Source organism: Rhipicephalus microplus, chromosome X (assembly GCF_043290135.1).
Source record: "Rhipicephalus microplus isolate Deutch F79 chromosome X, USDA_Rmic, whole genome shotgun sequence".
Lineage (NCBI taxonomy): Eukaryota > Metazoa > Arthropoda > Arachnida > Ixodida > Ixodidae > Rhipicephalus > Rhipicephalus microplus.
The window spans coordinates 353,256,978-353,282,330 of record NC_134710.1 but is presented as its reverse complement, the minus strand read 5'-3'; the positions used below and the strand labels follow the sequence as shown (position 1 = coordinate 353,282,330).

Below are 25,353 nucleotides of genomic sequence, written 5' to 3'. Positions count from 1 at the left end.
TATAATTGATTCAGTAGCGTGCTGAGCACAAATATTCAACTTCCCACAAACACAGCAGATGAAGTTTGTGCTTTAGAAAAGCTAAATTTATATTTTCCATGAAAAGGAGTGGCAAAAAGCACAGTCGCTTGAACAGATTTAGGTGAAAGCTGAGGTAATTTGACATTGTGGGAAAGGCAATAAAAACAGTGACAAACAACCGTCTACTGAAGGTTTTCAGCCTTGAATTGTGCTTGCTTTCAGTCAGTATTTCTTTTATTGTGAAAAAGGACGCCCAACGTTCACAGAAGCTAGTGAAGCATACTTGTGCCCTAGCACTTTCAATGCTGTAATGGCATCCAGAATATTTGAATCAGCACCACTCGAAACTCTAAACACTTGCTTTAGCACATACAACCTGGGACTCTTTCCAAGGCAGACTTAAGCTTTTAGGCAACTCTGTCAGCGACGGGTCTATTGGAGACGAGGCAAACCTTTCTAGCACGTCCGAACAAAAAAGGGTATCCTGAAGCTTTCTCTTCAAGCTTTGAAAACGATAGCGATCCTGTCCCTTATGCATACTTCCACCACTTAGTGCATACCTTTATTGCATGATATTACTCGACAAGTTTAAATTGTGAAATACTGTACACTATAATTTATAAAGTTGAAAGTGGCTTGTGTCAGTGAAGCTTTGGCATAATACTGAATTCTGCGTCTTATGTGCGTGCGAGTTCAGTGCATGCAAGTTCACAGATGTGGATATAAAATAACAACATGAATCTGTGTACCCGTTGAATTACCGCAAAATACATGTTATTCGCGCAAATTCAGGGGTTATTTGAATAAACTGGCAGTTTCACAACCAATTTTGGAAGCTTTATGTCTATGTGTGGCTCAGAGTGGACATCAAAATTAGGGTATTGTTGACCTTTCTAATTTCTTCTCCCCGGCTACTCATGTGCACCTTTCCTAGATCAACGAAGTAGCGCTTGATACACTGGTTCATTGCTTGAGGTCATTTTACGGCTTCTCTTTATTCCGCATTGCGCAGCACACTTTCGACAGAGCCATTATGAAAAGCATAAATGCAACAAAGCTTATCTGTAGGTTGTAGTCGGCAGTGCTAGGCTAGCTTAGTTTCAACTGATTAGCGTACGCTATAGGTGCAATGTACTCTAGCCTCCGAAACGCAACCACCGAGCTGCACTACTCTCGCACATAGCGACGGGGATTTTCAAGGAGCTCTGCTACCGTCCTCCAAGTGACTCGGTGTCAAATTTTCTCGATAAGCTAGAACAATGTTTTGATTTTTCTACTCGAAATTACCTCTATTTTATTTGTGGTGGTGACTTAAATATAGATACACTGAAAAATGATGCCACGGCATGCAAGCTGAATGTACTGTTGAAGGTTTACGGTCTTATAAACGTAATAGATGTACCCACAAGAGTGACCACTGAGTCATCATCCCTTATTGATATGTTTTTTACCAATTTAGACATCGATAAGATCAAAGCCGGGGTATTGACGTGTGACCTCAGCGATCACTTGCCGATATTCATTTGCTGTAAACAAAACGTGCGGAAGATACGGCAGCCAATACAAAAAGTGCAAAAAATGTCGGAACATGCCTTGTTGACGTTTCGGGAGAGAATGTAGTTAGTGGATTGGTATGATGTGTTGTCTTGTAATGACGCAAATTGTTCCTATGAAACATTTCTCGCCATTTTGAGCTCCATCTATGAATCTTGCTTTCCTTATGTGCATATTAAAAGACGTAAAAACATACGGAAACCATGGGTTAGCCTTGAGCTTATGAAAAGAATACGAGAAAAAAAACAAGCTCTACAGGCAATTCATTAAATAAAAAGACCCAGACTTATTTCGAGACTTCAAAGAAATTCGTAACTGCCTCGACAAGGACTTAAAAAAAGCGAGGTGTGACTATTACTCTAACCAATTTGAATCTGCTGACGGGCGCGCCCATCTTATCTGGAAAAGATTAAATTCCATCTTAAAACGTAACATCCCACCTGATAAAGTGAGCAAAGTGATTGTGAACGACGTACAGCTGACAGGGAAGTCTCTGGCAGACGCGTTTAATCAATACTTTGTAGAGGTTTCACAGCCTACTACAGTGCAGAATGACGTTGAAAATATTGCGCATAACAGCAGCTCTATTTTCCTGAAACCAGTTATTGAAGCTGAAGTAGTAAATATAATTCAAAACTTAAAAACCAGTACGGCTAAAGATATCGATGGTTTCCAAATTAAACCCATAAAGTACACCTCCGATTAGCTCGCACCCATACTTACCCACATTTTTAACCTATGTTTGTGCCAGGCTGTTTTCCCCCGTAAAATGCAAGTAGCCCGTGTAACAGCCTTACACAAAAAAGGAAACAAAAACGACATGGCAAATTACCCGTCCCCTGTCTATACTGCCGGTCATGTCAAAGGTGCTAGAAAAAGTTATTTTAAATCGTCTTACAGATTTTGAAGAGAAGCACAGTCTCTTAAACAGCTCACAGTTTGGCTTCCGCAAAGGACTTAGTACGGAGTTCGCATTGCTAAAACAAAAAGAGTCACTTTTGGCAGCGCTAGAACAAGGAGAATTGGTTCTTGGGCTGTTTATTGATTACTCTAAGGCTTTCGATCACATAAATCCAAAGAACCCCAGGTGGTCGAAATTTCCGGAGCCCTCCACTACGGCGTCTCTCATAATCATATGGTGGTTTTCGGACGTTAAACCCCACATATCAATCAATCAATCACATAAATCACCAAATTCTAATCAAAAAGCTTGACCGTTACGGTTTTTGAGGGAATGCCGCGCACCTAATTACGTCTTATCTGGAACATCGGAAACAAAGGGTTCATATCGACGACTGTTTTTCCGATCTATTGCCTTTATCTTCTGGTGTACCACAGGGGAGCATCTTGGGACCATTTCTTTTTAATATCTATATTAACGACGTGGTCAGCATTAGCCCTAGCACTGAATTTATTATTTATGCTGATGACACCAGCATATTTTTACGAGGAAATTCGGCGGACAAATTAGTTGGCGAAGCAAATTTTGTATTGGAAAACCTAAATAGCTGGACTGGGAAAAACCATCTTAAAATGAATACGAGCAAAACCAAGTCTGTAATATTCAGAAGTAAAAATAAGAAGGTAACATTGAGGCAACAAATACTGCTGAATTCGACCCCGGTTGATGTTGTACCCATTATTAAAACACTAGGAGTGATCTTCCAGGAAAAGCTTTCTTGGAACGAGCACATCGACACAATATCAAGTAAGTTATCTCAAATAGTGGGACTAGTCTACCGGAATCGCCTGATCCTTCCGAGACATGTAATGATATTAATTTACAACTCTTTATTTTCCTCAAGAATTAACTATTGCCATCTAGTTTGCGCATCCATTAGCCAAGAAAACATACAAAAATTGTATTGTCTACAAAGAAGATTTCTACGTGCTGTAGAGGACGTGCCTTCACATTTTCACACCTACCCGTTGTTTGAAAAGTATAATGTAATGCCTTTTGAGAAGATGTACAACTTTAGATAAGCGAAAGCCTATAAACAAGAATTAAAGAGGAAACATGTAATCTTGACTGAACTTGCCAACCTTAAAAGAAATTGTCAGCCTTATAAAACGCGAAACTGCGAAATGCGGACTGTTAAAACTTGTAGAACAACATATGGGCGACATACGTTAGAAAACAGACTTCCGAGGCTACTAAATGCTTTATACGAATTTAACTTTCAGCTGGAAAGCAACACTTTCAATGCAATACGTTCCTTTCTTGCAAATAATTACATTGGCACTATATAATATCTCGCGCATGCCTATGAATGTCAACTATAGATAATATGTCGGTGTACGCTAGGCATGGCGATTTGTAACCACCTCATATTTTTCTCATATTTTCTTTCGGTCGTGTATTGAATGATTTGTGCAATTATATATCTATATTGTACTCTATGTAAATTGCAAAGTTATGTTAATCAGTATGCATGTATTATGAAGGTAATCTATATGTACTGAGCTATTTAGTACATCCGTTGGCTTATATTTTTCTTTTATGTATGGTTTGTACGCAAGACGTGGTTATTTGTAGTAGGCTCACATTTTTCTTCGGGTCCTGTACTAAGTGATTTATCTGTTCAGTACATTTTTTATGTACAAAGAACACCGTTGTACGCTGGTGCCAAAACGGGGGCCCGCAGCTTCGTCAAGCTATCCTTGCGATGGCTTTTCTGCTGGCCTCCGGCATTGTGTACTATGTGTGTGTACTATGTACATGATGTCAATAAAGTTCACTGTTCATTGTTCAGTGGATACATAGCGTTAGCCTCTCCTGACATACAGTACACTCTAGCCACGCTCAATCAACCGTGCTGTATTACTCTCGAACCAAGCGACGGAAATCTTTTGGGGGCCTGCTAACACTACAAGCGCTAGCCACGCTCGTCCTCACTGTGGTACAAGCCCCACTCACGTCTAAGTGAGGTTAAAGTGCGATTTCAACGAATCGTTGGAAAATGTCACATGTGTCGGAGCACGTTGGCCGAGACTAAATATACGTTGGCCGTGGCAGTGCGTCGACTTATGATCTGTTTTAGCCAATACAACGCAGTGTATGCGCGTATTGTTAAGTTTGGCATAGAAATTCGTGTGGGCAGACGCCATTGTGCGTAAGCCGATCTACTGGGGAGGCTCTCAATCCCTTCGGCGCCAAGCCTGCCAGACGCTGTCGAAGAATCGAGTAAAAACCCAGACAATGCGGCAAGCAAAGGCGAGTTCCCGACTTTCAAACGCGGACCCTTTCGTCATCCCCTCAAGCAGCAGCAGTGCCTGGTGACTTCGGTGATTCATCTGGCGACGGGGAAGCTGTTGTGACCGGCGCCAGAGCTGACAGGAAAGCGGCGCTTTTTTTAATCCCCAATCAAGTAGACGACCGGGCGGCTGCCTATGCTCGTCAGGCATTGTCCGTGCTAGCCGGAGGATGAGACGTCGTGTACCCAAGACGCCGTTAACCCTTCGAGAGAGGCCAACAAAGACAGCATCTTCCTGGAAGAGACCGCGGCGGCCACGGAAAATCATCCCGCTAATTAAGCGAACAAATCGGCGGACCCTTTGATGTATGCTGTCAGGATCGTGGGACCTCTCGACTAGCGGCACACACACGACGAGGAAGAGCCCTGCTGGCGCCACGTTGCAGTGCTGTGTTCACGACTCAATATTGGACGTTCACGTGGACCCTGCATGCTCGTCCCCCTCACCTGTTGTGTGTGTGTGATTGGTGTTCTACTTGGAGAGGAGGAGCCCGACAGGGCTTAAAACGACGCCGCAGAGTGCTGCACGTCGCTCTGAACCATGTAACGGTTCAACCACCACGCTCGTGGTCTGTGAAACCCCTAACCTTTATTTGCTGTAAATATGTGTATATAGTGCAATAAACCTGTTTTGTTCTCGTATCCTCCAGCGACCTTCCTTCCTTCAAACCTAACGGTATGGACCCTACTTCGAACCATAATTGCACTTCACCAGTAGTAAAATTATCAACAAAAAAAAAGCTAGCGCTCCATGCACGTATTGTCTTTAATATAGCCACATCAAGTGCTTCTTGTTTTACTCCATATGAAGAGCTCAATAAAGCAAAATGTTTACTCGACGAACGTGAAAAAGCATTTTTAGGCACTGAAAACCTCATATAGGCACAAAGCTCCAACTGGGCACTAATAGGCACAATAAATATGCTATTAAAATGTTTACCATCCCTTAGCTTGCATTTATATGTGAAAAAGACTCGAAACAGACTCCAGAAAAAAATAGGCAATCTGCCTAAAGATCCAGTCTTTAATTATCAGGGACGCCATATTGAAAGGCTTCAGAAATTCGGACCACCTGGAGTTCTTCAAATTACACCCATGTCTAAGCAGACAGGTCTCAACCATTTCTTTTTTGATCGACATTGTGGCCACAGCCAGGGTTTGATTCTGCGGCCTTCAGTTCAGCCGTCGAGGGTTACGTGAAGGGTGTACTGGTTGCGGGCTGTAGTCTTGTTTCCCATGATGCAAGTTAAATACAGCAGTCTGGGGCCAACCAGGCATCTCTGCTAGTGCTCCGATGTTGTGTTTGTCACATTCCTAATTTACTGCAATAAATAAATATTTTAGCATTCATGCCTTCTTCAGCAGCTCTGGTTAGTGAATGCTTATGTTGATTATCACATTCTTGACTTTTTGCAATATTTAACGACTGTCGCATGTATTCTGAGTTAGTTGTGAAGTTATGAATGTTCCTTCTTTTATAGTCTGTAAGGCGGCATATATTTGTAAAGCCCAACTGTAAAGCCCAACAAGTCATTATGATACACTTTGCATATCGTACATGAAATAACAAATTTGGGTGTGCCGAGCCTATCTAAGGAGTCCATGATGTTTTGAATGCTTTGAAAATTGCCTTGTGATCAGAAGTTACTGTTGCGAAGAGTGTGTTTTCGAGAAATGAATGTAGTCTCTATTACCTAGAAAGGTGCTGAAAAAATAAAACCTTTAAAGTGCTGTGATCTGCTGAAGATGCACGATGTTATAGCGCATCTATTGGATGGATGGATGGATGAAAAACTTTTATTGGTAGCGGATCTATTAATATTATTTTTTTCAGCCACCGACAAATGTACAGTACCTGTTTAAATATTGTCTGCAAAATGCTCTAAACTGTTGTATAAGGAATCATAAATCAATGTTTTTGCAAAGTTTTGTATACATGTTCATGTACATTTCAAGTACAGCAGCCATATTATTCCGCACCATGCAGACAGTCCAATGAACCTAATATCTGGTCTGCATAACAGGTGGCTACGTACAGGACACATCCAGGACAGAGACATCGAGGCGACAAAAAAGCGGCGGCCGAATCGTAACATTTGGGAGTCATACAAGATGGTCGCAGATAGAAAACACACAGGATGACCCCTTGAGGCAACATAAGAGCGGTGGCCAAATCGCGACAGTTAGGAAACTTTCTGGTTGCGTCCTCATGTTGCCGTGGGGAACCATACAGTATACACTTACAGGACGTTGCAATATTCATAAGAGCGTGTCTAAACTGTATAACACAGTAATCGTTGCACTTTTGAACTGTGCGTACTTAAGCAAGAAGCGTTGGTAGCATGTACAGTGTGAATTTTATGAAAGGAAACATGGGAGCGCGTCACCTGCGCACTCCAGCGGCTGCTGGCAGCGCGTTCGAGCGGGAGCGAGAGCAACCACACTTTCTTGTCGCGTCAACTCATGGTGAGCAAAACAACCGTTCGTTGCTGATCTAGAACCAGCGGCATGATTGCAACCCCCCCCCTTTCAAGGTGATTACCCGAGAGCCGGTAATTGTCTTTAAGGGGGACAGGTTGCAAGCTTGCCGTTTTATATCAGCAACGAATGGTTGTTTTGCTCACCGTGGGATTACGCGAAAAGAGGCGGGGGTTGCTATCGCTCTCATTTGAATGCGCTGCCAGCAGCCACCGGAGCGCGCAAGCCACGCACTTGTCGCCGTGCTCCCTTCCTTAAAAATTTACACTGTACACCAACGCTGCCGGGACGATAAGCCTAATGCTCGCTGGAACCGGGCCCTGGGTAAGGCACCGCTCTGTGCAACTCAGTTGCGATGCTTGAAGTTTCTGAATTTGAGCTTCGCGACATTTCTAACTGTACCTGAAGTAAGTAGAAGGGCAAGCACTGCCAGAAATGGATTTCTGGTGGGGCGGTATCGAGTGACAGCTGTTTTTCTGGCCTCCGCAGGCAATACAGCGGGCGTGCCAGTGTACAGATGGGCATTTATATTGATACATACAACTGAAATAGCACCCAAGAAAATACTAATGTGATCTGCGCAAAAAGTAAGACAGTGTGTTAGTTCACTGAGGCGTACCAAATTGCCGACTGAAAATCGCGTGTTCTTACATACAGGTCTGAGAAGTACCGGCTACTACGCCCGGCAGCTTTCGGTGACTACCTGCGTCCCTAAAAGCATGACGCTATAATCGTAGTCGCTCCATGTGCAGGCACCACGCACAAATAAAAATGGTTGATTTTAAATTATATTGATTTACGGACGTCTAAACTATACGTTACAGTTGTTTTTACTCTTTAGATTAGTGTTTACTAGAAGCAAGAAGCTCCTGTAACATGTAAATCGATGTAGCCAGCACAATAGGACTAATGCTCCTTGACGGGGCTCTGGGTAAGACTGCCCTGGGAGCAGCTGAGTTGCGATGCTTGAAGTTTCTGCATTTAGCTTCGGGACGTTTCTAACTGTTACCTGAAGTAAGTAGAAGGGCAAGCTTTACCCGACATGCATTTCTGGAGTGGCGATATCTAACGACAGCTGTTTTTTGGCGCTTCCGCTGGGAAAGCTTGTGAAGCGTCGAGAGAGGTCATTTACGTGTCGTCAACTTTACAGCACAAACAATTTGCTGCTTCTGTTAGGCGTGGCGGCTAGCTTCTCATTTTAAACACTGCTATACGGAATGATTGCAACCATACATCACTAATGCGAAATTGGTGTATATGCAATGTCCGCAAGACATGCAAAAAGTGCACTCTTTGTTGCAGTACACGTGCACCGCAAAAATTAACGCTGTTACTAACCTTGCGTGAATTATAAAAATAAAGCGTCCTGTAAACAAAATATTTAGTGTTGTCCACTTTAAGTTATTAACGGATTTCGCTCCTTATTCTAAAGGAATACATTAAAAATAATAGTAATTTCGCATATTACAGGCCAGGGTCATGATGTGACAATGTGTGATATCCGAAGTGGCGAGGCATTCTCGGGATATGTTAAGGTAACATATATTCGTGCCGTCGAATTAAGCATTTTATATTCAACGATACCATAACATACCACTGCACACGCTACATAAACGTGCACGTGACGTTGATAGTAACAGCGCGTGCTCCCGTATGCACCAGCACACTCCAGTGAAAATTCCAGTGCCTTTAGCAGTGAGACCTAACCATTTCCCAGTGCGTCTAGCGAAGTAACTGTAAATACTGGCGTGTACCAGTGTTTCCAGGGTGTACTAGTGCCAAAAAACATACTGGCATCCTGCTGAGGACGCGGTTTTAGCAATAGAGCTTGGAACAACCACAAAACAGACATGTGTTTCTACCGAATTATCTGACTTTTCCTGCTTATCTTAGTTTGCTCAGATAATCGCCGAGTGCTTCTCTCTGCTGGCATACTAGACACAGCGTCTAGGAGTTGTGGATTATATCTACGTTTTAACGGGTCTAGGCTAAGGAATCGATATATCTCAAGCATAAAGCCAGCCACTCACCTTATTACCTGCAGTCGCACTACACCGCTTCAATCCAGCCAAATTCTAGGCCAGAGGCTTTCGACTGATCTCTGGTCTATGTCGCTCTCCGTCTCTGAGTCATATCCCAACGCCTGCCATCCAGTTGTTGAGACAGGCCTTTGTAGCACCGGTGACTTCAGAGGAGAGTTTATTTCCATTCTGTACATGGCGAGCTTTCTCGAATTATCTGGGTGGCTCAATATATAGAGTAAGTTCCCTCCAGAATTCTAGATCGGGGAATGGAGGCAGATTTCACGGTCCAATAACATGTCACATACATCTTCCGAGGGTGACGCCCACACCCGCCATGGTTAACAACGAGTAGTGAGGCGTGGTCACTGCCCTGCAATGTGGCACGAACGTGGCTCTTAGTCGTGAAAGTGCCGCTGGGTGGGTGGTCCCGCGCTTCGACGAGAGGATTCATCAAAATGGGCTGCTTAAACAAAGCCCAAAAAGGTCCGCCGAACTACTTGCTCAATAAGCCGAATGAGTTGTCGTTGAAGCTGACGCCAATGTCTCTTCCAGGGATGATGTTGCGTCCACAGAAACCATTGCAGTGATTTCAGGGAACTGTTTACGGTATCTGATGGCACGGCGCCTTGCATTCAGGCTGATAGACAATGCATGGTAAACGTAAGCCCACCAGCCCTCAGGTGACTTCTATGACTAAGAAAGAACGCCGCTCCCTCGTCGGCCTAGGCACTGGTCGTAACTATGACCAGCACTGTTTACCACAATTGACATTCCATATGGCATTAAGGTCTATTTGCAAAGCACTTCGGAGACCAGGCGTGGCTCCGTGGAAGAATACCTGAGTGCCACGCAGAATGCTTCGGTTCGATTCCTGCTGGGACCCTGCCTTTTATTTTTTAGGGACGAAGCTCTTAAATCCGTAAGTCTGTCCTTTCTTTCTGACTGGCTCGTAATATCTTTTGAAAAGTGCACGCTACTTTGTTCATGTAAACATATCACTATGCCCCATCACCGATTCACCACTTCAACAACCATAAAGCGCCTTTCCAAACAAGAACAAAATAAAAGTTGGTTTACATAACATACGCACAGTATTACGTCTCTCTATTGCTGTAGTAAGCTAACTTTCACGGAGAGCCAGCACGGTCGTCGCCTGTCGGCAACAGTTGGTGCCGTATGTGTAGGCATTCCGCAGCTGCGTTTGCGAGCGGCTGCGAATAACCCAAATAAAAGTTGATTTCTAAAGTATACGCAGCCTTACGTATTCACAATGATGTAATGGGCTAAATTTGAAAGGAGAGTTATGGTGTACCGATGATCTCACCCTCTAGAGCTTTGTCTACTTGCCATCATTCATAAAATGGATAAGGCGTGGTATATTTTGGCATTGGTGAGGTCGACGCTGCGGGTGTTAGCTTTTTCTTGGCGCTCTTGAATTGAAAGTACCAACGTTTTTTCTAGCCTTTCCTGTGTTACTGTAAGTAGATATAACCTGTAAATCACGTGTGACACATTTTCGCATACCTGTGGCATCGACCCACCCGTGGTATACGGATATGTTCCAGGCGTGTCTGGCGTAAATTGTTTGACGGTCTACGCGGCAAAATTTTTCACGTTATTCACGTCATGACCAGCCTTTCATATGGGTCAATCCTTCTTACACGCCCATACCAAATTTCGTTTGCGCCAAATGACAGAAGTGATTCCAAGAGACCCAGACGTAGGCGCATAGATAGATAGATAGATAGATAGATAGATAGATAGATAGATAGATAGATAGATAGATAGATAGATAGATAGATAGATAGATAGATAGATAGATAGATAGATAGATAGATAGATAGATAGATAGATAGATAGATAGATAGATAGATAGATAGATAGATAGATAGATAGATAGATAGATAGATAGATAGATGCTATAAGTGCTTGGAGTACGCAATAAATGCTTCACATTTAAAGGTTGTCTGTCAGGCATGCGCGTGTCAAGCCCCACTTGGCCCGATTTTCCCAATTTAGGAAGGAACCCAGCCGGCTGTTTTGTTCTTCTTCTTTGTAATAAACGTATATATTATTTGACTGTGAACATTCACGCCCCAGTTATAGCCGAATAAAGCGATAGAAATTGCTTTGCGTTCACAGAATGTTGGGTTTCTCTAGAATGGCCCGGGCGTGCCACAGAGCACATGATGCAGGCTAGACGTTTAGTTGATAATAAAGAGGCGTTGAATATCCCCTTATGAATTTATATGGGTGTTTCATAACTCCATTGGTTGAAAATGACGAAAAACTTACTGGCACGGCCCATGTTCGTCAGGTCTCTTTCTTTGCAAGCATCGATAAAGCACAAGCCCAGCCGAAAAGCAGGCAGACTCGGCTTAGTGATAAGGCTCTTGAATTTCGCAGCCTGAAATAGAGGGAAGATAGTAAAAAAAGAAGCACTGCGCAAGTAAAACCCTTTATAACTCACAGATGGCATTAATAAAAGATCCAATAGTCTAGAGAGGCTGTTAAATTAAGCCATATCAAATCCAGTGTCTGCGATAGCAACGATTGTCTTCGAACCACTGAGTAAGGACATCAATGAACTTGAAAACATATGGGTCGGTGGTTGTTGCGCTTACAAAATCACAATAAGTACTGATTCTTCGGTACTTTTATACACTCACAACTAAATGAACACGCCAAGAATATCTATATGGCGTTTTAAATAGATTATATGTTCGATCACGTAAAAATGAAAAATAGTGAGGCAGCTTCGCATTTTTTTGCCATACCTAAAGCACAGTTTCTGTTTTTCTGTCGGCTCATGATTTCTCTCTCTCGCTTACTCTCCCTCCCAGCCTCTCTCTCTCTCTTTCTTTATATATATATATATATATATATATATATATATATATATATATATATATATATATATATATATATATATATATATATATATATATATATATATATATATATATATATATATATATATATATATATATATATTTGTGTGTTATCCTATATCAAGTGCACCCAGTTGATTCTCCACCATCTGCGATCATGCTGCGAAAAATTGCACAGATGTATGTGAATGTGAGAAGTAGTTATGGAGGCGTTATATTTCGCAAAAAAATTTGTGTTGCCTAGAGGGCGCTTCAAATTTTGGGCACCCAAGTGAAACTGTGTCACGCCGAATAGTACATATAGTATTACTGTCTGAGTGAATTGAGCGAAATAATTTTTCTTTCATTTTTATCAAGGCGCTACACTTTCCTGACTGATAGTTTTTAATCACTTGTGTTTTAATTTTCTTTATATTTCGCTTTGGTGAAAAATTGCAATGTGTTTTATGTTTAGCATGTTTTATAAAAACCACAAATTTTTCCCAGCAAGAATTTCACAATTACTGCTTTTTATGCTCCTGTAATACTTGATTAGGATACTTCAAGAGCACATGACGCAAAAATAATGCCGGAATATTGCGGCAAAGTTCAGAAAAACAGTATTTTGACTCATATTGCGGCTCCCTTTTCGCAATGTCGTACTAAAAGTAAAAATAGGGCTTCAATATTGTTGCATAGTATAGTATGTAAGCAAGATAAGCAGAAAATTTTGAAAAAGTGGATTTTGTTTCAGGGAAAAAAAAATATTTGAACTGAACAACGACAACGGTTTACATAGCCTGCCCTTGCTTCACCTCCACTCCTCAGCATGCCAGTGCGAGCTTTCAGTGGGGGATTTTCGGCAGTGAGTACAGCACGTCATACAACTTCCTTTTACTTCATTTAGTAATACTGCTGCATGGAACGTCGAAAATAGGCTGTACAGCTTCTTTTACGGAACAGTATCTTCCCCCTTGGACTATCAAAGGGCAGGTTATATAGAACAGCTTCTTTCTCCCAGGCAGAAGAATATAATGCAGTACATGGCCTTCAATATAGTATTAAGGCGTTGTGCTTGGCTTCTGATAGTTATTACACAGGATATTAAAATAATTATCGACATATTTGAGCTATTCATCATCTAAGCTGTTTTTAAGATGTTTCAGGTAATGACCGATGCGTGATCACTATCACTGGTGTGCATGATAAAGTATGTACTCTAGGTGAACAGTTGCGTCTACATCTGTGTAGAGCGCTCGAGCAGCCGGTTTATTCTCTGCGGGCCGAAACCTTGCAGCAGTTTCGGGCTCTGAAGGGGTGTATCAGGAGCAAGATCAGCCTTGTTGTCAGGCTTACCACGTCATAGCCCTATACTGCCCCAAGGTGTTGCTCCACAGAGCAAAGAACAGCTTTTCGCGTGCTCAACATAGACGTGGCCGCGGCTGTACATGTTGCAGAGAATTTAATATCTTGGCCGCAAAGGACACCTAATTGACCTTTTTCAGTTGTCGTCAAAACTTTAAACCATCTTTTAACCAACCTAAAGCGTTCAAAATATCGGAAGAACGTCACCATTACCACAAGGGCTTCAAATTAAAACATTTTAGCACCTTCACACGATTAAAAAGAGGAGATGAAATTGTTAAAGTTCTTCCAGAAATGATGGCTGAAGTATACCTGAAGGACTGTATATCGAATTATCTTTAACGTGCTTTGGATACATCATTTCGTTAGGCACACCAGGGACACGACCGCCAAGTAAAAAAGAAAGTGCGGCCGGTGGGGTCGCTTCGCGAGCGCGTCTTAGCAGAATTGACAGCTTCGGTCGCTTGTTTGCTGAGAGTGCTGACACTCCACAGATCAAGTGGCAGACACTGTTTCTTTCAATGTAGTTGCGTGAGAATTTGTGCATGTCTGTTTTCCTTTCCGTGTGCTTTCTCATGCTTTTTGTGTGCGATCATGTGGGGGGGGGGAGGGGTTCTTTGCATCAAGTTTCTTGTGTTTCAGTACGATTCTTAGGTGTGCTCGTGCGTGGCAGACGGTTTTGAGCGGTGTGACGCCACGAAGCTATTGTGTGCCGCTGAGCAGCTCGAATGCATAAAGAGACGCTACTTGGAAGTACTGCATTCTCTTGTGATCTACTGTGTCGAGAAGAGTATGAGGATGCGTATATTTTGTAACAGAGCACTTCTTTTTATATAAAACGAGCGCTTAATCAGGCGCACACCACCGCCTTCAAACAGCAGCATGAAATCCCCCTACCAAGCGATTTGTCACGGGCGCTCGAGACGAAACAAAAAAACAAGCAAAAACTAAATGCGCCCGGGGCTTGTTCTTACGCTCTACCATGGTGCAAGAACACTTTAGGTGTGTAAATGACGGGACTACCCAGTACCCGATAATGTTCTCCATCGCAAGGAGCCCGAAAGAAGGCACTACAAACTTTGCTCCGGCTCCCCTCCTCTTTCTGTGTGTAGGAAAGCCCCGTGCGTAGGAAAGTAGTGAAATCACGGCAAAAGGCCAGGTTCCAGACGATTGGAAAACAGCTAGAGTCAAGCTTATCCATAAATCCGGCAACAAGCAGAGTGTCAAAAGTTCTCGCCCCGTATTGCTAACTTCAACCGTTTGCGAGCTTCTGGAACACATTATCCACAATATTATTTCACATTTTATGAACAAACATTATCTCTTGAACTAACATCAGCATGGATTCAGGAAGGGATTTTCAATAACGATACACTTAGACTCAACAATACATGACTTCGCTACTTCAATTAAAATTGAAAACAAACAGATGGAATTTTAATAAATTTTTCAAAAGCTTTTGACAAGGTTTCACACTATAAAGTATTATACAAACTAGAAAAAATTTTCGGAATGATCAACCTAATAACTGAATATAGGGATACTCGAGAAACAAAGAATAATTTGTAGTTTTGCATAATTATTTCTCTCACTGCCTTTCTGTTGTCTCTGGCGCCTCCCAACGGTCCGTTCTGAGTCCTCTTCTATTTACTTTATATACTAACGACATAGTAAATGGTATCCTTATAATTATTAGGCTCTACTAGGAGGATTGCGTTATTTAGTCTCAAATGGAATCCTCAAATGACCAAGTTTTGTTCAACGAGTCGTTTAACAAGGTTGTTTCCTGCTGCGAGGCTTGACAAATGTGAATGAATTTTGAAAAAAAAAACAGTGTACCTGTCTATTTCTCATGAAAAAAAAATTAAATTTTCAATACTTTGCAAACAATGTCATTTTTTTAAAAGATCAAGCCTACAAGTATCTTGGGTTATGGATAACAAACTACCTTAAGTGGACAAAACACCTTGACATAGTAACTTCAAAGGCTAATCAGAAACTGTTCTTTTTACGAAGGACTTTCGAAGTCTCCCCTCTATCTGTCCATGTTCTTGCTTACAAATTCTCCCCCATACCTGATTATACTGTGGTTATCTGGGATCCGTTAACTTGAAATAACATTCATGAAGTCGCAAAAATAAAAAGAAGAGCCATTGCTTCATATAGAACAGTTATGAACAAACCTCTCTTAATGAACTGTTAGTTAGAGCTGACTTACCTTCACTTTCAGAAAGAAACCATATATCCCAATTCAAATATTTGTATCTAATAATTAATGACCATTACAAGATAAATAATAGAAAAATTATTTCGATTTCTTCATGTTACGCCACTAGACAACGCCATCATTGCACAATAACTCCCTTCCGTACCCGCAATAACTGCTTCAAATATTCTTTTTCCCTAGAACTGTGCTTGGAATAGTTTAAACTGTGCATGGAATAGTTTAAATATTCATCAAGTCACAACACAATCTTCAACATCTTTTGCTGCTAGTCTGGAAAAACGGAGAAAATAATTTTACTTGTGTGCTGGCATTGGACCTTGGCAACATGGCAAAAGGAGCTCCATCTCGGGTTCGCAGAACAACGCCGCTGGGTGCTTGAAGCAAGGCTAAATTTGGCAAAGATATAGGACGCCGAGTCGAAAGTCGAGACAGAGAAAAAGGTTGGAGAAGCGGCAACACAGGCCGTGGAGATTAACGACGTAGCTGAGGGCGCTCCCCTATCGAATAAAGGATTTCAGTGCAATGCTGACCCTTGCTGGCAACCTGATGATGCAGACGTAGAAACCAAGTTGCAAGGCGTAGGGCCTGGCGTTCTTATGCTACGCATTGGTTCTTGTGGGGACGAGCTCCAAGGTAGTTCGATTATACCCCATGGCGCAGTCGCGAGACACCGCACAGGAAACGACGCACCTCTTCGGTCCCGATGTCGTGGCTGAATCAATTGAGTTGCCCAGTGAGGACATCATGGTACTGGAAACCGTAGAACGTGGCTCGATTAACACAGAGAGCGAGCGAGTACTGCGCGAAAAGGAATAGAAACCGGGCGGTGGTAGCCACGAATCTTTTGCTGTGGCGACAGTGGATGGCATGGACTTTACCATGACAACTCCGCGTAAAGGATCCCCGGTGCATTGCCGGAAAATAAATCACACAGTGAAAGACGGGTATTTTGAGCAAACTGTATGGGTTCGAATCCTGTAAGAGCACAGGTGCGCCAAAGACAAGCAGTCACTGTGCGTCAGCGCCATGGCAGTTGTGAGACTCAAGGAATGCGTTAGCGTAACTACACTGTCTCATGGCGTTGGCGGCAGTGGTGGCTATACTTCAATTAGACCATTAGTCGCAGCTATCTACGAGCCAAGAGATGACCCTGTTGGGTAGACAGGTGCGCACGCGAATGTGACCCACAGTCGCAATATTTCTGTTCAAATTTGCATTGCCACAATTGACCCTGTGGACAATGAGTTATTCAGCACTAGGTGTCATTCAGATGGTGTGAGGTAGAGGATGACATTAAAGCTGCAGTGTAAGACTGCACAATATTTCATTCTCAAAGTGTTAGCGCGAATTTTTTCATGTAACAGATCGAGCGCGACCAGCGTGAGGAAAGGGGTGCTGAAGCGGTCACCCAGTGAATATAATATGTGCATTGTGTGCTGTGACTAACGACTATGCCAAACACTCATGAAGAGAGAAGTGCTTTGCGACATGCAACGGACATTGCTTGATACTGTGATGGAGGCGAGATCGAGGTTTATTAAAGCGGCTGATATTCAGCCAGACGATATGGCGGATGAGTACCACGCGCCTGCTTTACGTTTTCTTGTCTTTTTTATCTTTAGCGACCATCACCCTGTTTCATGTTTACGTTGCACCGTAACATCACCCTTCCGTGGCGAAAGCGCCGTCGCGGCGCTTTGTAAAGCGGTGAGGAGCTAGCAGGGCAATGTTGCTTCAGTCTTTAAACGTGTACGATGTCTGTCTGGGTTGACGTGGTCGAAGAAGATGAGTCGACAGGTGAGATCTCATAATTGACGTCGCTAAGTCGGCGGAGTACTTTGTAGGGGCCGTTGAAACGGGAGAGAAACTTCTTGAATAAGCCGACTTGGCGGCAGAGTGACCAAAGCAGTACCAGAGATCCCGGTGTGAAGTGGACGCTTCGATGTCGACTCCTATAGGTTGGTTGCTATGCGGGGTTTAACGTCCCAAAACCACCATATGATTATGAGGGACGCTGTAGTGGAGGGCTCCGGAAATTTGGACCACCTGGGATTTTTAACGTGCACACAAATCTGAGCACACGGGCTTATAACATTTCCGCCTCCATCAAAAATGCAGTCGCCGAAGCCAGGGTTCGAACCCGCCACCTGCGGGTCAGCAGCCGAGTACCTTAGCCACTAGACCACCACGGTGGGGCAACTATTATAACGATCTTATTGCTGTGCTTGCAAAAACGATAGTCGGTCATGGGCGACTTGTCGAGCTGTATGTGCTCAAACAATGACGTCGCTGGCGTATGGAGTAGACAAGGGTCTGGACGAAAAAATTAGGGTCTGAATTGATAACACTGGATGCCGACCAAATAGCAAATAGAATGGTGAATAACCCGCTGTAGAATGTCTAGAAGAATTATAAGCAAAGGTGACAAATTGCAGTGCACTGCCTCAGCCATAGTGATTAGACAAAACTCACAACGACAGCATCCGAGTAAGCGTTTGTTTGAGACGCTCGGTCAATTCATTCGTCTGGGGACGATAGGCTGTGGTAAGCTTGTGCTGAGTGGAGCAGGTACGGAGAATGTCGTCGACGATACGTGAAAGGAAGTACCTTCCTCGATCGGTAAGCAGCTGTCGAGGGGCGCCATGATCTAGAATGAGGTCGTACAAAAGAAAGTCAGCGAAGTCGGTGGCGCAACAACATCGGCAGTGCTGGAGTGATGACAAAGTATGTGCTATAATCAGTTGTGACATCAACCCATTTATTACCCGAGATGGACGTAGGAAAAGGGCCTAGCACGTCAAGTCCAACAGAGAAAAATGGCTCCTTGGGTATGTCGATGGGGTGTAAGTGGCCAGAAGGCAGTATCAAGGGGCGCTTACGTCATTGGCAGGGGCCACATGAAGCGACGTAACGAACCACAGTATGATACATGCCGGGCCAGAAACAGAGACGTCGCACTCGATCGTGTGTACGAGCGACACCAAGGTGACCGGCAGCTGGCACATCATGAAGTTGTTCCAGGACACTGTTGCGTAGATGGTGCGGTAGCACAAAAAGTAGTTCCAGGCCATCAGCAATAAAGCTGCGATGGTACAGCATGTTGTCAAGCAGCTCGAACAGACAGACAGACGGGTAGGGTGACGGGGACGTTAGATGGTCGCTAATAGCCACTAACGATGGGTCACGTCGCTGTTCACTGGCGATGTCAAGCAAAGCGTGGATGGACAACACGCAGTGGTCCGAGTCAAGATTTTGTAGTTTGTGTTCTTCAACTGGATGACCTGACAAGCAGTCTGCGTCTTTGTGAAGTCGCCCCAGCTTGTAATGTACCTCAAATGAGTATTCCTGAAGACATAGTGCCCAGCAACCCGAGACGTCCAGACAGGTCCTTTAGTGATGAAAGCCAACAGAGAGCATGAAGGTCGGTGACTACAGGAAACGTTCGGCCATATAGGTGGGGCCTGAGTTTGGTCACAGCCCACACTAGCGCTAGACTATCACGTTCAGTGATGGTGAACTTCCGTTCGGCGGGCGAAAGAAGACGACGGGCGTAAACAATTACTCGATCCTTGCCGTGCTGTCGTTTACCGAGAACCGCACCAATTTCATGGCCACTGGAATCGGTCCGAAGCTCTGTATGCGAAGCAGGGTCGAAATGGGCTAGTACTAGTGGCGCAGTCAGCAGATGCATAAAGGTAGGAAAAGAGTCAGCTTGCTCGGCACCCCAAGTGAAAGAAGCGACCTTTTTTTAGGAGATCAGTAAGAGGTTGGGCATTGTGAGCAAAGTTGCGGACGAAGCGACGAAAATGGGAACACAATCCTACAAAACTGCGGACATCTTTAGTTTAGCGAGGTATAACGAATTCTCGCACTGCCCGTACCTTATCGGGGTCCGGTTGAACGTCGGCAGCCCTTACAAGGTGACCTAGTATGGTGATTTCGCGCTCTCCAAAAGCTCTTCACTGGATTCAGTTAAAAAGTGGCTCTGTGAAAAACATCCAGAATGGCAGAGAGAGGTGTGAGATGGCTGTCAAACGTAGGGGAATAGATGATGACATCATGCAACTAACATAAACAGATATACCACTCATATCCACAGAGGAGGGAGTCCATCATGCACTCAAAAGTTGCCGGGACTTTGCAAAGTCTAAGCGGCATGACCTCGAATTGCTGAAGACCATCGGTCGTCACAAAGACCGTTTTTTTCGTGGTCAATAGGGACGACTGAAATTTGCCAATAACCGGACAGAAGGTCAATCGATGAAAAGTATTGTCACCATAAATGCAGAAAAGAACGTCATCGATTCGTGGCCACGCGTAGACGTCTTTATGAGTTACTTTGCTTAGGAGGCAAAAATCGACACAAAAGCGCCAGCTTCTATCTTTTTTTTCGCGAACATGACGGGGGAGACCCAAGGGCTGAACGACGGCTCTATAACGCCCTCGGTGATCGTTTTATCAACTTCGCACTGAATTACTTGGTGTTCCTGATCAGAAACGCGACATGGACGCCAGCGCATAGGAGTGGCGTCACCAGTGTTGATCCAGTGAGTAACGAGAGATGTTTAACCCAGAAGGCGGTTGTCGAAGCAAAACATGTCGCGAGATGACACATGTAGATGATGTGGATCTGTAGCTTGCGCCGGTATTACATCGGAAGCGATCACTTCCGTGATGGCGTCAGGAGGCAGAGTAGAACTAGCATCATGACATGGCGACAAAACATCGGCGTCCAAAGCGGCAATAATGCGATTGTCTAGCGAAGAGATGGTGGCCAATGACATGTCTTAAAGAATCTTTTGAGTCAATAGACTTGCGTTGAGAAGGGGAATGCCCACTTTAATATCGACCACAGAAACCATGGTGTGAGCAAGGGTGACGTCTCGAGCCATCATTACGTCGACAATAACATACACGAGGTAGTTACCGTCGGGCATATTAATTGAACAAGACAAAACGACATAGGTAGAAGCTTGCAGTGGCAAGCGGGCATTATAGTGAGAGCGCAAGTTGGGAGGCAGGTCGGCCGAAAAATCGGCAAGCTTAGGCAACTCAAGCTGAGCGTCTGTCGCACAATCAGTCAGTGCGGAGTCACTGGACAGAAAATCCAAGTCAAGAATTAGGTCGTGGGGCACTGGTAAATGACGGTGAATAGAAAAGAGGTAGAATGACCGGCTATACGAATACGGGCATTGCACATTCCGTGAACTACAGCAGTTCCTTCATCGGTGACTTGGAGTGCACAGGAAGCGGCAGGTGTGAGGATTTTATGCAGTTAGCGGTGAAGGTTTGCGCTCATCACTGAAATGTGTGCTCCTGTGTCAATAAGCGCCGAAATAGGTACACCATCAACTTCAACATCAAGCAAACTTTGTCTCGTCAAAAGCGTCAAAAGAAAACTTTGAGATGAAGTCGACGTTGCAGCGTCCCCTCCAGGCGCTGCACTGTTTAATTTTTTTGGGTAGGAAATAGCAGGGTCAAACGGGGAGGACGACCAGTGAGGCTGCGGTGAGCGAGACGACTGGCGACGACCTGAAGGTGAGCGTGACTGGTGACCATGGGGTGACTGGGAGTGGCTGTTGAACCTTGTGCACACGTTCCTGAAAGAGAACTGGGTCGGTGGCGCAAAGCGGGTGTCACCCTTTCGGTGGTATGTGGCAGACGACGTCCGAGGTGGCGAGGACCAGCGGGCATTGCAGTAACGAACTACGTGGCCGATACGATGGCAGTGGAAACAAATCGGCCAGTTATCGGGAGTCCTCCAAGCTGTAGGGTCGCGAGAGTGGGTGGCAGGAAAGCGCTGCTCAGGATAGGAGGAGGCTGGACGCCATAAGGTTGGCTGTGGACTGGTCATGGCGCACGCCGAGTGGATGCCGATGCTGGAGAGTTCCTAACGAACGATCACCTGAACCACTGGGGCAGTAACTGGTGTCGTATCAGCTGTACCGATGTAAGCTGGAGCAGGTGCCATGGCTTCAATCTCACGCCTTACGCTTCTAGTTACCTGGTCTGGCAAAACGGGTACTGGTGATTGTGTTCTCGCGCGGTCTTCACACGACGACGCTGCAGCCGTGTTGGGAAGCCGGGCAAACGCGCCGACGATGCGCCGGCTCTTAGCTTGTTCAAAGCGCCTGCACTCCTTTATAATGGCGTCCACGATTCACTGATTCTGACATATTAGGAGATGGAAGGCATCGTCGGCAATCTCTTTAAGAATATGCCCAAGATTGTCGGCCTCCGGCATCTTGGCATTGACTTTCCGACCCAAAGAAATCACATCTTCGATGTACGAGATGTGTTATTCTGTAGACGTTTGTGCCCGAGACGCGAGCGTTTTGTTTGCAGCCTTATTTCGTCCAAGAGACTTCCTGGACAAGTCCAACATTTTCTGCCTCCAGGTTTCTCAGCTCTCAAGTTGATTGATTGATTGATTTGTAGGGTTTAACGTCCCAAAACCACTATTTGATTATGAGAGACGCCGTAGTGGAGGGCTCCGGAAATTTTGACCATCTGGGGTTCTTTAAAGTGCACCCAAATCTGAGCACACGGGCCTTCAACATTTCCGCCTCCATCGGAAATGTAGCCGCCACAGCCGGGATTTGATCCCACGACCTGCGGGTCAGCAGCCGAGTACCTTAGCCACTAGACCACCATGGCGGGGCCTCAGCTCTCAAGTTCTGCTTCATGGTTTTCATACCATACTTTGGTGATTCCCAAATGTAGAACAACAGGTTTGCCAGCATAAGAGTCAGACCCCATCGGTATCGAGCCCTCACACGTTCCTATTTTGCAAGCCAATCTTAAACGTCCACTTCATCTGGATTGCCGGAGCTGCTAAACGTGCCAAGATTCCGTGGGGGATCAAGCACGACGGCTGTAGACGCCGGAGCAGATGTAGTCGCTGCATCATCTCCAGCCACAGAAAAACCGAGGGCAGATGAAGATTCCGCATTTTCCGTTAGAGTTGCAGAGTTACCGCCCAAACGACGGCCGCTGCGAAGTTTCGTTGGGAGGAGGTTACCCAGCACGTCCATCAAGTGTGATGGAGGCGAGATCGAGGTTTATTAAAACAGCTGATCGTCAGCGAGACGATGAGGCGGATGAGTACCACGCGCCAGCTCTACGTCTTCTCTTCGTCTTCGTCTTCGGTGACCGCCACCCTCGTTCATGTCGATGCAGCACCGTAACGATATATTGTGCAAACTTGGCAAGAACACTTACGAATGGCGATCAAACGATTGGACACCATACAGTAGTGCGTCAAAGTTATCAAGTGTGTTCCCCTGAACTGCGAGTGTGATAGTTTGCTTTTACGTGCCGATGTTGTTTTTGCGTTTTTTTTATTCTATTGGATAGGGCAACAGCACCAGATTGTTCAGTGACATGGGTCGGAATTTGTGTCATGTTTTTAAAAACACTTGCATTGTGTTCAGAGAGTTGCCTGCGACATGAATATTCGTATTCTTACATTGGGGTCAGATGTCGCATGCATTGTCCGAATTTAGCGAATAGGTGTGCGGAGCGAGCAGCTCTGACATGTTTTATGAGGTCTTCTAGATACAGCGTTACACCTACATGAGTTTTTGCATTGATTTGCTATATTTAGAGAGCAGGGCAGCACACTAATTAGGTTTATCATGTTAGCAACGCTGTTGTCAGATATAGAGTGTTGCGTTTTTTGAGCACCAAAAAAACAGAAGTGGGTCACTTTGCGTGCTTTTTGCGCGGGATAGCATTTGCGCATGTGGCTGCCGGCCAGATGCAGCATGACCACTGCGTAGTGGAGGGGACACTCCTGCTAAGCAGTTTAGCTATGGCTGTCAACCAGCCTTACGTCCACTGGTTGACCGCGGTCTGCTTTTAGGGGCGAAGCTCCTTAAGCCGTGGTCTCTGCGTCCCCTGTATGTAGCCACCACTCGTTTATTTCTTGCAGTGTTCCCTAGATTGCGGTACAAACCCTTATATGTAGCCACCTCTCGTTTAGTTCTTGCAGTGTTCACTCTATGGCGGCACTTGTAGCTGATGATGAGAAGATGCAAGATGTAATAAACTAGACGGTGGTACTTGCATATGGGGATTAAAGATTCGAGATGTTATCAAATGGCAAAGATGTCACATATGGCACGTGCCATTGGTAAAAAGCAATCGTTTCATTTAGTGCGGCGACGTACACTAGGGGGAGCGTTGTATTAAAATCGAGTAGGCAAAATGCACGGAGGATTGATGATTTACCAGGTTTACTTCCGGAACTTCACCCACTCATCATCATTCACTTCGTGGATATGGGGGTACTTTTTATTGTGTTTACTTCGCCAACACTGCAAACAAGTTGTCGCGAAGACTTAGATTGGGGGTGTAGGACCTCGCTAAGGCTGCGCGGCTGCATAGGCTGCGTGGCAGTTTTAGTTTGCTTTGATTAGCTTTGTGTCGTAAGCTTGGGGAGGTATGTATCCGCTGGCAGGCAGAATTGCTTCGGTTGCCTTCTGTGGAAGCGTGTTAGTACGTATTTGCGGAGAATGCAGACAGTACGGCAGCAGCATGGTACTCCGAGTAGTTCTGCAGCGCCTGAGACATCCAAGCGTTTCGAATTCCTGTTAACTCAGGGAAAAGAAACCTTCCCCAACGTGGACAACAAAAGGATTTTTATAGGCGGCATTGTGACGGCCCCCTAATTGACTCTTAGCACTGGCAGCCGACGCATTGATAGGCACTTTCCGAAACCCAGCGTGCCGCGGCGACTCCTCACACCGGTGGGGCATATGGCACGGCCATGTACGGTTTGCGTGCCAGCAAAATTGATGGCGCGCATTGCGAAACGCAGTGATCGCCTGAACTTTTCGTTAAGGTCCGGTGGGGTAGCTCTCGAAAGCGGGCGGGCTCGTAACAAAACAGCGACTGGGGTGCCTATTGTTTATTTGGCATGTCTTCTACTGCTCCCGCGCAATCGAACTCGTAAGTGTAACAACGGGCGGTCAGCCAGAGGTTCTTTTTACAGCGCACACGTGACAAACGGATCATTGCCCCGTCCGCAAGAAGTTGGCGTGTTACAGGGAAGTCATCCTATGGCTGCAATACGATGTACGTGTAGCTCTGTCTAGATAATTGTGTGCCGCTGAGCTGGCCATTGTCTCTATGAAATTTTATAGTTTTGTGTTACTTACATTTTGGTTGTTGTGTTAATTGAGGCGAGGGGCATGATCTTTCACGTACACGAAGGCGACGTCCTCGGGGCGCGTTTTTCATCGACCAAGTGTACTCTCCTATCAGTGGACAAGCAGGTGACGATTCGCCAAGAGTTATGTAAGGGAGGAGCACGGAGAGGATAAAAAGAGGCCCCAAATTTCGACCAAGTGTTCTGAACAGGGCTTACGGTGGTAGGCACCGTCGGCTCCACCGAATGCCGTAGGGTCGCCCTACTGAAAGTGGTTCATTTCCAAGTGTTTTTTATTTGTGACGTCGACGTCCGCACCTATGTAACTTTTGTACAGTCCGTAAATACAAGTTTTTCTAAGCTTACGAGAGTTTCTCCAGCGTTTCTGATTCATCTTCAAGCGACCAGA

At 44.8% G+C, this 25,353-nt stretch overlaps 1 protein-coding gene across 1 annotated transcript in view; it reads right to left on the bottom strand.

The window, feature by feature from the left end:
- Positions 1-25,353, bottom strand: part of LOC119161145 (nose resistant to fluoxetine protein 6-like) — a 195,389-nt gene that overhangs the window by 112,428 nt on the left and 57,608 nt on the right. Inside the window, exon 3 of the mRNA XM_075876715.1 lies at positions 11,627-11,738. Within this exon, the coding sequence (XP_075732830.1) occupies positions 11,627-11,738 (112 nt within the window). The remainder of the gene's footprint in view (positions 1-11,626; positions 11,739-25,353) is intronic.